Below are 12,725 nucleotides of genomic sequence, written 5' to 3' on the forward strand. Positions count from 1 at the left end.
TATTTTCCAAACCTGTCTTTCGTTAATTCATTTAATTTTTCCTCATGACGTTCAACGTTAATGATTTTTCTTTTCTATTACGTTTTAATGATGTTACATGTGACATTAAACAATAAATCTCATTGAAACTGCCAACATTCATAGAATATTGTTATTTGTTCAAGTTCAATATCATGGGAGCTTCTCTAAAGAACATCAAGCATACATATTTATTCTTATCATTATTTAAACTTCCAGTAGATATTAAACATCAACAAAAGATACATAGCGGGTTTCACGGTGATGATGAGAATCATCAAAAGAAGGATGTGGTCGATACAGCATCAGGTAGAGAAAAAGTCAAATTAGCAAGATCTGAAAAATGGAGAATCTTAAAAAATATTATTGTTGTGTCAGTCGCATTTATGGTACAATTTACTGCATTTCAAGTAAGTACAAAAATCAAATAAACAAACAGTTTGAGTCACATCTGGTTATAACTGAAATAAACTATAGGGAACTGCAAATTTACAATCGTCAATCAACTCGAAAGATTCGCTGGGAACAATTAGTTTAGCTGCGATTTATGGATCTCTTACGTAATTGTCATGCATCTTCCTTCCGACGTTACTGATTCGCAAGTTTACAGTCAAATGGGCTTTGTTCTTTAGTATGCTGTGTTATGCGCCGTATATTGGGGCACAGTTCTATCCGAAATTCTATACGCTGATTCCGGTAAGTTCACTGACTATTCTATTAGGGTTCAGCCAAGAATCGCATGTCTGTAGTTCTGAGCTGTCCCTTATAGTTCGTCCAAGCTCCAAGCATGCGTTTTTTGTCTTCAACCTTGCAATTTTGGATGGGACCTAGTTCCTATCCTGTATAAAATAATTTAATTCGCTTCTACTTAGGCTGGAATTCTCGTTGGTTTGGGTGCAGCACCTATGTGGGCTTCTAAAGCCACATACCTTACACAACTCGGACAAGTGTATGCAAAGCTAACAGAACAGTCAGTTGAGGCAATTATCGTCCGATTCTTTGGATTCTTCTTCTTGGGTATGCAACAGTAATCTCATGCTTGCTACATACAGTAATCTAATAAATCAATTTTCACAGCATGGCAGAGCGCAGAGCTTTGGGGAAATTTAATATCAAGTTTGGTGTTATCATCTGGTGCTCATGGAGGTGGCGGAAGTGGAGCTTCTAATTATTCTGATGATGAATTAGATTTATGTGGTGCTAATTTCTGTGTTGAGGAACTTCATGACAATGCAAACTTACAGAGACCACCAGATGGTGAAATATTCGAAATATCAATCATTTATCTGACATGTATTGGAGTTGCTGTAGCTATAATTGCGATATTTATGGATCCTTTATCACGTTATGGTGAAAGACGTCGTGGATCTGTATCAGCACAAGAAACATCAGGCATACAACTAGCGGCAACATTCAGGCAGATGAAAAAACCAAATCAGCAGCTTCTGATTCCACTTACTGTTTTCATTGGTATAGAACAAGCATTCATCGGTGCTGACTTTACTCAAGTAAGAATTCTTATTTTTGGATATAAATTTTTTAATGTCTATTTTATGTTTCTGACTGACAGGCATATGTTTCATGTGCATTAGGCATACATCAAATAGGTTACGTAATGATTGTATTCGGTGTAGTCAATGCAATCTGTTCGATTATTTTCGGTACGATCATGAAGTACACGGGCCGATTTGTAATCATTATCTTTGGAACTGTCGTACATATGGGAATATTTACATACATCTTATTCTGGCGCCCACATCCTGATCATAAATTTGTATTTTTCCTAATTAGTGGATTATGGGGAGTTTCAGATGCTGTGTGGCAGACACAAATTAATGGTAATATTCATGCTGACCTGATTGCTTTTAAACATAACATTTAAATATTATTCACAGGTATTTATGGAGCATTATTCAGACGTAATAAAGAGGCAGCATTCTCAAATTATCGATTATGGGAATCAGTTGGCTTTGTTATTGCATATGTCTACTCAACATTGATATGTACAAGTATGAAACTTTATATTGTAATAACAGTATTAGCAGTCGGAACAATTTGTTACATTATCGTAGAAATTAGACATTTGAGAAAGGTAAAATGAACAGTCACATTGGATGAGATTAATGTGCTAATTGTCAATTCCAATTATCCCACACATACAGGAACGAAAACAAAAAGAACTTGAAAAGAAACTTGAACAGCCAAACAATCAATTGCCAATTGAACCAACGAGACGAATTGATGACGAGACAGACGATGAGAAAGATGAATTGGAAGAAGATATTGTAGTTACTCATTTGTAGGACAGAACTTTATTATAAAATAGATAAGATTTAGATTCTACAAAAGTAATATGTTAATTGAATTAATTGTTAATTATTTATATAAGTATGTATAAGTACTTAAGGCATCGATAACTTAGTTTTCCATTGCACTAGGTTGAGAAATTTTAACTAGATTGAGGGGGTTCATTTATAAATGACGTCTAATACTTAGGAGGACTGTTGGATGAGTGTCAAATCCTTGGTTTTGGGATGTATAACATTCAGGGGCTTATTCAGGAGGGGAAGGAGGTTTGAGGTCAACTCTTCCTCTATCCCAGTTTTGGAAAAGAATCTTCATTTTACTAGGGTTTTTCGTCAAGAAATCCTTGGTGACGTCCTTAGTGACAGTTAGGAATTTATACAAGGAAAAGTTTGGGGAATTTGAGGTTAGGTTCAATCCCCTTCCACCTAATCCTATTTGGATGAAATTCAGAGACAAAATCATGAAAACCCCTAAATTTTTTCTTCATTACAATATTGTAACCTGTACAACTCTTCCTCCGAGGCAGGATTAGGTCCAGTGCTTGGCAAAACCTAATACGACTCAACGACTGAGTACACACAATCATGCCAAGTGCCTTGCTATAATCTATGCACTTCTTTTAGACCTTAAACTCTCAGTATCTAATAGACATCATTCATGAGCGACTACTAGATAAGGGGCATCATTCTTGAACCCTTCCTAAGCAAGGGACATCATTTATGAATACGCGATAAGTAATAGACCCCATTTATGATCGACCTAATAACGAACATCATTTATGAACGATCCTTAGATAAGAGACATCATTTATGAACGACCCTAAGTAAAGAAAATCATTTATGATCGACTCCTTGGTAAGGGACATCATTTATGAACGACCCCTAAGTAATGAACATCATTTATGAACGACCCCTAAGTAAGGGACATCATTAATGAATGATCCACTAAACTATTTTCAATAGTAATTTAGATAATGAAAATTGTAAATCAAATCTACTTTTCATTGAGATGATTTTAGGAACTATGAGTCATTTTTATAGTTTCCGCACGACTATGATAATAATATTATTAAATAATGATACAAATCGTAATGATAATAATAAATAATAATTGCAATATGAACTTACAATTCACTTCTAAATTTATCACTTAGTTTTTTAATTTTTTCATAAACACAAAATGTGTAATTAAAATACCAAATGCTGTTCGCATCTTTGCAGGCAACATGACATCATGAATCAATTAATCTATAAACAATCTCAGTTTCGTTTGAGGTATTTCTCTTAATGCTTTGTTTTGGCTTTTTTATTGTCTATCGCATGGCGTGTCTCTATATGATTATTTCTATCGCTCGATCGGGATTTTTGATTTTTTTACTTCATTTTCAATCGCAATTTGTGCTGATTGATTCAATTTTACCTGTGGTTGAGACGGAATTTTCTTTATATCCTTTGTAGGTGGATTTTTTCTCGAATCTGATGATCTTGATGGATGCACATTTGGATCATTTAAATTTTTTGGTACTTTAAACGATGAATTTGGTTTAAATCCTCCACTTGTCGGTAATTGCCGTGTCATTGGTAGTGACGTTGATGATGAAAATTGCTTGCCAGATGTGATTGGTGTGATAGTTGAAACATTTGATGTGGTTGGAAACGTTTTGGCTGCTTCTGGTTTTATTGTTGTGGTGTCAGGAAGTGATAATTCGAGTTCTTCTGCTGCCTGAGTGGTTATGGAATGGAAATTTTGAATTGTTAGGTTAATTTATTAGGAAAGGTCAGGAAGTCTAGCGTTGGATAGACATTAGGACATTGTAAAGCTTAATTTTGGGGCATCTAACATCAAACTGGCCTTAGACTTGGTGCGTCTTATTTTACTAGTTGTATGTCTAGTCCTAAAGACAACTAATGCTTTTCAGGCTTTAAAAACCATAGATGTGCGTCATATGCATTATGATGACAAATGATGGCTTTGAACCGCGTTTCTACTACATATGATTCAAAAAATGACAAGTTCTCCTGCCGAGTCTCGAACCCACGATCGCTGAGTCGGTGTATAATAAATAAGTTCCGAAGAACCAAACCACTACGCCATCACTATGGGCCCAAAATGGCAAGGTTGTCAAAAATTCAGGTTATGTGTGGATGTTGTAGTGCCTGAGGAGTAGTGTACGGGAAAAAAAGAAATTTTGTCCAAAACTGCTGTGTGCCTGACTTATGGCCAAAAAACGATTTTTGGTACCTGCCACTATAAAAATTGTTGGCGTGCTTCAATGCATGGACCAATTTTTTCAAACTTTTTTATTTATTAGATATACATAGAACCTACAAAATAGCAACACATTTGCATAATTTAGGTTCCACTGTATATCCAAAAAAGTTAAAAATATGTCAAAAAATGCGATTTTTTTTACATTTCATGCTCTCATGTAGCTATAATGCACTATGGGATAAAATATATATATGCATTTAATAGAACCTGTTCATATCTAAAAATTATACATAGATTGTAGTTTGATTGGATGCACTATAAAAGCATAAAATAACTTCAAAGCCAAAAATTTCGGTTTTTGCCTGATTTTTGACCTTTAACCCCATTTTTCGCTATAAAGTAAATTCGTGCTGTTTCAAGTGAACAGTGATTATTATAGGACTAATATTGTACTATTATTATGTGAAAAAAATTTCAATATGGGACCCCCCTAGCTCATTTTTGGGGGGTCCAAAGGTATACCCCCCCTCAAAAAGGGGGGTTTCTCAAAACTCAATGTTACTTTTCTTAATCGGATGTTTAACAAATAATTTAAAAACACTTTTAAACTACATTTAAAAAATTTTTAGGTAGTTTTAAACTGTTCAAAACATTCGAAACTACTCATGCTACCCAGTTCATAGATTTATAAGTTTTTGAGTTTTAGACATATTTTCACGAGGTTTTTTGGACTCAAATGGCAATACATATATAAATTGTTTATTTTTTCATAAAGTACTAACAATATCCTATCCAACAATATATAAAAAGTCATACATAAGGTCAATTCAGTCAAAATTTTGAAAAATGTTCAAAATTTTATGTTTTTTTAAAATTCATCCTTCACATTTATGCTTATAAATGCTGTTAATCTTAAGTATATGCATAGAATTTGGTATTTTTTGTAGACATTAGAGTAGTATTAAGGTAATAAAAAGGAAATCAAAGTCCAAAAATAGCTTAATGTAAAAAAGGACAAAGTCCAATTTACCATATTTTGACTTCCTTTACTCAGTGCAGAGAGCATCCAAGTTTTATTTTTTGTAATATTTTCTATAGATCCATACTAGAACTAACAGAAAATATACACAAAAATAATTTTTCGTTGCTAATTGTAAGAATCGAGTAAACAAATTTATTCAAAAAACAGCTATTTTTAAGGTTTTTCGATGGACAAATTTGTTCAAACTAGTCTCGGAAAGTGATTTTTATGTACATTTTCTATTAGTTCTAGTATGGATCTATAGAAAATATTACAAAAAATAAAATTTGGATGCTCTCTGCACTGAGTAAAGGAAGTCAAAATATGGTAAATTGGACTTTGTCCTTTTTTACATTAAGCTATTTTTGGACTTTGATTTCCTTTTATTACCTTAATACTACTCTAATGTCTACAAAAATACCAAATTCTATGCATATACTTAAGATTAACAGCATTTATAAGCATAAATGTGAAGGATGAATTTTAAAAAAACATAAAATTTTGAACATTTTTCAAAATTTTGACTGAATTGACCTTATGTATGACTTTTTATATATTGTTGGATAGGATATTGTTAGTACTTTATGAAAAAATAAACAATTTATATATGTATTGCCATTTGAGTCCAAAAAAACTCGTGAAAATATGTCTAAAACTCAAAAACTGATAAATCTATGAACTGGGTAGCATGTGTAGTTTCGAATGTTTTGAACAGTTTAAAACTACCTAAAATTTGTTTAAATGTAGTTTAAAAGTGTTTTTAAATTATTTGTTAAACATCCGGTTAAGAAAAGTAACATTGAGTTTTGAGAAACCCCCCTTTTTGAGGGGGGGTATACCTTTGGACCCCCCAAAATGAGCTAGGGGGGTCCCATATTGAAATTTTTTTTCACATAATAATAGTACAATATTAGTCCTATAATAATCACTGTTCACCTGAAACAGCACGAATTTACTTTATAGCGAAAAATGGGGTTAAAGGTCAAAAAATCACAAAAAACCGAAAATTTTTGGCTTTGAAGTTATTTTATGCTTTTATAGTGCATCCAATCAAACTACAATCTATGTATAATTTTTAGATATGAATAGGTTCTATTAAATGCATATATATATTTTATCCCATAGTGCATTATAGCTACATGAGAGCATGAAATGTAAAAAAAATCGCATTTTTTGACATATTTTTAACTTTTTTGGATATACAGTGGAACCTAAATTATGCAAATGTGTTGTGTTTTGTAGGTTCTATGTATATCTAATAAATAAAAAAGTTTGAAAAAAATTGGTCCATGCATTGAAGCACGCCAACAATTTTTATAGTGGCAGGTACCAAAAATCGTTTTTTGGCCATAAGTCAGGCACACAGCAGTTTTGGACAAAATTTCTTTTTTCCCGTACACTACTCCTCAGGCACTACAACATCCACACATAACCTGAATTTTTGACAACCTTGCCATTTTGGGCCCATAGTGCGCCAACGAGTCACTACGACTCACATAACTAGACATACAATTAGTCAAATAAAAGCGTATCCATTTGGGACTAACAATCAAGTTGTTCACATATTATGTCCATAATGAGGAAACGATCAACCCAGAACCAAATCATACGAATCATTATAAATGGACACATACCTTCCTCTTCCTCCTCTTTTTATCACGACTGCTTATATGAATCACAAAGAACGTGTAGGTAAACAATATCAATGCAGGCACGAGAACCTTTAAAATAAAAATTGAAAACAAGAAGTTTTAGGAATATGATATTAACTCATCATTATCTCATACTCACCCCGGCTAATATTGTTGTTTTCCTTTGAATAACATGATACAAAGCCAAGCACATGAGCGATAAAAAAATTATTATGGCAATTGATCTTCCTGTTTGTTTACGCTCCTCCTACATTGAAAATATTTTCATATTAAACTTTTTTGTATGCCTTTACGCTTTTTCATTAATGACTTACTCTTGCTATTTCAGTCTCTTCTTCGACTTTCTCCTCTTCCGGGATTGGCGGGCACTAGAATAAGGAATTGATTCAGGATAAATATCAAAAATTTTTAATTATCATTAAGTTGAGCACGATCTATTGTTTCAGAAATTGTTCAAGGATGCGGAACCAATCAGTTCTGCTTATTTTTTTCCGATTCTTTTAAACCAAGTCACTTCTAATTAAGAACTGTTTACGAACGCAAAACGTCAAATAATCAATCAGTTTTTGAAATTTCTTTTGAAATTGTTAGGCAACTAGGATTCTGTTGTGATTGCGTGGGTTCGATTCCCAACAGAGACTGATCTCTCAATCATTGTATAGAGTCTTGTTGTCATGACTTGATCTTGGAAGAAAGCTGTTAATAGTGTCTGCGTTGCACTTGGTATTGGCAATTGGCAGAGGACAGCCAGCGATACATTCAGTGAGACACCAACTGAGAGAGGCATTGGATCACTGATCTGTACTTCCAGCGAAGTAAGTAACTAAGTTTTTGATATAACAAGGATTAACACAATGCTCACTACACCTTATAAGTATCAAAGTTTGTAACATTTGTAACTATAATATGACAAATTTCACGTACCACAACATTATTATTGTTAATACTACTGCTAATATGACTTTTTGGTATTACATTGCTGGTTGAACTAATCAGAATTGCTGACATTTTGTTAACATACTCTACACTTTTCCTCAAAAGTGGATCAATTAAAACACTCAACTCTAAGAACAATTAAAAGCACGAAAAAGCAATAAATTCCAATTTAAATTTAATCTCTGTTATAAAGTCCCCTTCCGTTTTTGAAATATCACTGAAGTTTAAAAATATAAAGAATTTCAGTGTGAATTACGCGATTGCTTCGAGAATACTGATCAATGTATTGTGAGACGAAAAGAAGTAAGTAAATTTTCGAGTAATTTATAACTAAAACACGGCATTGGCAATCTGTTTAAAATCATTTTTTAATTTTCGTAGCAATAAAAGTTTCAATATATAAAAAAGAAAACATTGATTATTTCGTTCAATTGAAGGAATTGACTATACACACGTGTAATATTCTATTCTCGTATCATATATAATACATGTACCAACTACTTGTTTATAATATTCCAAGTATTTCGCCCTCAGATGGTAATCATGAGACTTTTTTCTACCCAATATTTAAGTATTCTCAAATGCTCATGAATCAGCAAGAGTAATTAATTCTTTCAATGAATGATTCTCTTTAAATTTTAAAACGTAAAAAAAATAGGAAGCAAAATGCTTTCATTCATAAAAGAAAATATTCAAAAGTATTCATGCTTAGATAATGTTACGAGTATGAGTGCTTTGAAGGTATTTTGAGTGAGTAATCATCCCGACATGCACATAACGTAGGAAAAGGTGAGCAATAGTATCCTAATGATGGAGTAGTTGAGGCTTGTAGCAGGATTTTATCGAAAATGACACCAAGTAAGAATCAGACCAGAACAGCATATATCACAAGGCATCTTTCCGTCATTCCGAAGGTGCTCTGATGGTTGTTTCGGCTTTACATCAGAATCCAGTTCGATTTGTACAATGACAAATCGAACAATGACTCGATCTGCGCAATGAAAGCTGTTAAGACATCGCTACTTCACCCCGAGATTGCACTGATGGTTGTTTAGACACCACACTCGAGTGACGCCTGATTAGCACAATGTGGTCTAGGGCATTGTTACAGTAGTTTCAGCACTATACTAGAGTGCTCTGATGGTTGTTTCAGTACAACACTTTAGTCATTCTGTCTCGATCAGCACAATGATGTCGCTAAAGGTAGTCTGACTCTTGATTCGACGCCATAATATTCACGCTCAATCAGTCCCCTAGCACAAGTATGTGGCTAGGGTATTGTTACGTCACCTCGAAGTTGCTCTAACGGTTGTTACGGTACCATGCTGCTATCACGCTCAATCAGCACAACGATGTCGCTAGAGTATTGCCCGAGGGTACCCTGATGACCGTTTTTGTCCTATTTATACGCAAAAAACCTCAATTTCGCATCTAGCCATTCCAGACACTTTCATGGAGACAACATTAACGCCATATGCCCGTCGGGTATGAACATTGCATCATCTTCCGTGTAACTGTAAGATATAAGCCCAATTACTGTAGACTAATTATTTAAATAAGTTCAAATTACATTTGTTTAATTAATTAAAAGCACGATGGGGGGTATGTCAATGAGTAATTACAGGTATATATTACATATTCAGCATAAAAACAAGAGGAAGACGCAATAAACATTTCTGAAAAAGTGATTCACGGGGTGAAAATAAACGGAAGAGAATTAAATTTATTGAAAGTGAGTTTATTATTTTGGAATTTAAAGAATTTTCTTTTAAAATAAACACAATTGGTTATTGTGCCTTGAATAATTTCCTTTTTTAAATGTGTTCACGTTTGACTTTGAACAGCCAACAATTAATTCATAAACATATTGTGTATTCACAATGAAAACAAAGTACCATGTGTTCAGATTTTTTTTGTTGGGAATTTTCCGGTAACCTGAAAGATGGATTGACGTAGATTGAAATTTGTATGGTGATATGTAGGTTTTTGGGTCTTGATAATAGTGCAGGCAGACATTTATTGAGAGGAATTGATGGATTTTTCTATAAATTGACGGAAAACTGAAGCTTGAAGCTGGAAACTGGGAGCTTTTTTAGACATAACGTGGTACTTTCCGGTCCGTTCTATCAATATTCCAATCATTAAACCTCAATGAGACCATTCCAATTCCAAGTCTCTTTTTTGTCCCCAACTACACTTTAAGCTTGTGAATTGATCCCTTAATCCAACGTCATCGTGATTCGGTGCTCCAATTTAAACTTAATCACATACGTAAAAATATCCAATCCAAGAGTTACCAAAACAAATTTTAGCCAACAACCTTACCTATTCTAAAAGCAAGTCACTTAACCAAATAACCCAACTACCAATTACTTGGTACAGAATTGTTAAAATCCAGCATCAACTCAAGAATCAAGCAGGTTTGGTAATGGATTTGGATCGATTAGCTGAGTTTTGCTGTTCAGTTTAACTGCTCGTAGAATTTAGCAGAGCTCTTGAGTCTCACGATACAATTGAGTGTCGTGGCACTTAGTTTTAGAACACATGAACACAATACATACAGAAAGCACATACAGAAAGGTATTGTGCAGGGCGGCTGAGAGGAGATAGTGGAGAATTGGTCAAACTTCATTCTGGACGGTTATCCATTATGTTAGGTTCTTTCTAGACAAAAGTCCAAAAATACCTCAATTTCTACATTCTATTCCAAAAAAAATTCAAAGCCCTCCACTGACTACACCTCTGATAATACACACATAAAATTTCTAACTACACAATTGCAGTTTTATAGTTTCTCAAGAAATTCGTAATGCTCAATATTTAATTTGAAAAGCACTTACTATTTTATGCACTACACATTTGACATGACATATATTTCCGGTTTTATAGCAATTAAATTAAAACTGATAAAGCATAAAATTTTCTCTATATATAATACTTAAGCACCGTAATTGACAGTAAATTTGCTTTATAATTATAGGTTTAAGACAAGAACACAATGTCTACACATATTTTATGTTATTTTTGTGTAGTTTGCGCACTAGTGCATTGTATTCGTGCACAGAAGGTTGAGGATGAAGACGTCATCGACCTGTCACATTTGGGATCAAAATTATTTCGGAATCCCGATTATGAATTTTCCAAAGACTTAAATGCTGATCATCCGGAAGAACAGGGACCGTATTTACAAGGAGATCTGTTGATTCCAACTGGAAATGCCAAAAATGGAATGAAAAGTGAAACATACAGATGGAAAAATGGGGAAATTCCGTACGTAATTCGTGGTCGTTTTAGTAAGTATAGCTGGTCGTCAAAAGATCCAATGACTTCTATTATGTCTTCATAGGTTCCTCCGAGATGTCACTTATCAAGAATGCATTCAATCAATATCACAAGAACACATGCTTAAAGTTTACTGCCCGTCGTTCTGGACAAACTGACTACATTGCGATCGATAACAGTCAATCCGGTTGTTGGAGTTCCGTTGGTCGAGTTGGTGGCGAGCAAATTGTAAACCTCCAATCTCCAGGTTGCGTCACAAAAACAGGAACAGTCATTCATGAATTGCTACATGCTGCTGGCTTCTTACATGAACAAAATCGTGAGGAACGCGACCAGTTTGTGTCCATTATTGATGCAAATGTTCGAACTGGATATGAAGTAAATTTCAAAAAAGCATCGACTGGTGAAACAACAGGATTTGGTATTGGATATGACTATGGAAGTGTGATGCATTATTCAACAAAGGCATTCTCCAAAAATGGACAGCCAACAATAAAGGCAAAGCAAACGACAACTGAACAAATGGGACAACGGGAAGGATTCTCTAAGAAGGACATTGAGAAGATAAACAAGATGTATAAATGCACAAAGACAACAGCAGAATCAGATCCATCACTCCCATAGCACCCAAAGCAATCCAGTGAATCATCAATCCCAGTAACATTTTTTCAAGCAATTTTTCCAAGTTCAAGTATGGACGAAGAGGAAAGTTGATTGAAAATGAGAATCAAGTATTGCGCTTATAACTTAATGAATTCTTTATTTAATTAGTAATGATACATAGTAATAGCTTAGTTTAAGGTTCCATTCCAGTTTATAAATATTCCAGTTATCTTTGGTTAATAAATGTCATGAACAACATTTTATTTCTTTACTTCATCATCTCCTTGATCCTTGTTGTCGATCATCATTCTTGTCATAACACAACGGATGAAGGTATGCTTTGCCACATGGATCGGATATTAGCTGATACCAAATATAAGACTGAAATCAACTATAAATTGTCTATGGATCTGTGGCAGTAACAAGTTGGAATCTAGGTTGTCATGCACTATATTGGTGAATTTTCCATATAGACAGTTACATCTTTTGACTCAGTGGATGGACAACATGAAGATAGTTAGTAATCCTCTTTATGATGGACGTGGGTTCGATTCTACCAGAAGTCAATCTCTAACTAATTTTCTGTCCGTTGCCTATCCACTAAACCATAGATAACTCTTCAATGGAAGTTTCAAACTTGTTCTATCCGTAATGATACACTAATCATGACAATTTCATACTAGTTACAAAATAGT

The 12,725-nt window shown here is 33.9% G+C and overlaps 3 protein-coding genes across 3 annotated transcripts; 2 read left to right on the plus strand and 1 right to left on the minus strand.

Moving 5' to 3' along the window:
• Positions 1–237: 237 nt before the first annotated feature.
• LOC139093998 (UNC93-like protein) lies at positions 238–2,511 on the plus strand (the record flags this gene model as incomplete). The annotated part of the gene is given in 7 exon segments (XM_070644868.1): positions 238–428; positions 496–714; positions 891–1,035; positions 1,096–1,526; positions 1,589–1,856; positions 1,914–2,110; positions 2,181–2,511. Coding segments are annotated over 7 exon segments (1,592 nt in total), but the record flags the coding sequence as incomplete, so codon positions are not given.
• Positions 2,320–8,398, minus strand: LOC139093997 (uncharacterized). The gene is made up of 5 exons (XM_070644867.1): positions 8,134–8,398; positions 7,524–7,577; positions 7,349–7,456; positions 7,192–7,278; positions 2,320–4,047 (listed from the first exon to the last, which is right to left on the minus strand). The coding sequence occupies exons 1-5, from the start codon at positions 8,215–8,217 to the stop codon at positions 3,670–3,672; spliced, it is 711 nt and encodes a 236-aa protein (XP_070500968.1). The 5' UTR covers positions 8,218–8,398; the 3' UTR covers positions 2,320–3,669.
• Positions 8,399–11,143: 2,745 nt separating this feature from the next.
• LOC139094001 (zinc metalloproteinase nas-4-like) lies at positions 11,144–12,051 on the plus strand. Its single transcript, XM_070644869.1, has 2 exons — positions 11,144–11,438; positions 11,492–12,051. The coding sequence occupies exons 1-2, from the start codon at positions 11,144–11,146 to the stop codon at positions 12,049–12,051; spliced, it is 855 nt and encodes a 284-aa protein (XP_070500970.1).
• The last annotated feature ends 674 nt before the right edge of the window (positions 12,052–12,725 follow it).

The sequence above is a fragment of the Chironomus tepperi genome, unplaced genomic scaffold (assembly GCF_022539635.2).
Source record: "Chironomus tepperi strain 1889 unplaced genomic scaffold, CSIRO-AGI_Ctep_v1 contig_347, whole genome shotgun sequence".
In the NCBI taxonomy this organism is placed as follows: domain Eukaryota; kingdom Metazoa; phylum Arthropoda; class Insecta; order Diptera; family Chironomidae; genus Chironomus; species Chironomus tepperi.

What these genes read in the sequence shown, in the direction of transcription:
- LOC139093997 (XM_070644867.1), bottom strand. Translation starts at nt 8,217, where the DNA reads ATGTCAGCAATTCTGATTAGTTCAACCAGCAATGTAATACCAAAAAGT. An exon ending in TTAACAATAATAATGTTGTG is followed by an intron (nt 7,578 to 8,133) that starts GTACGTGAAATT and finishes TCCTTATTCTAG; the next exon opens with TGCCCGCCAATCCCGGAAGA. An exon ending in AAACAACAATATTAGCCGGG is followed by an intron (nt 7,279 to 7,348) that starts GTGAGTATGAGA and finishes TTTATTTTAAAG; the next exon opens with GTTCTCGTGCCTGCATTGAT.
- LOC139094001 (XM_070644869.1), top strand. Translation starts at nt 11,144, where the DNA reads ATGTCTACACATATTTTATGTTATTTTTGTGTAGTTTGCGCACTAGTG. An exon ending in CGTAATTCGTGGTCGTTTTA is followed by an intron (nt 11,439 to 11,491) that starts GTAAGTATAGCT and finishes ATGTCTTCATAG; the next exon opens with GTTCCTCCGAGATGTCACTT.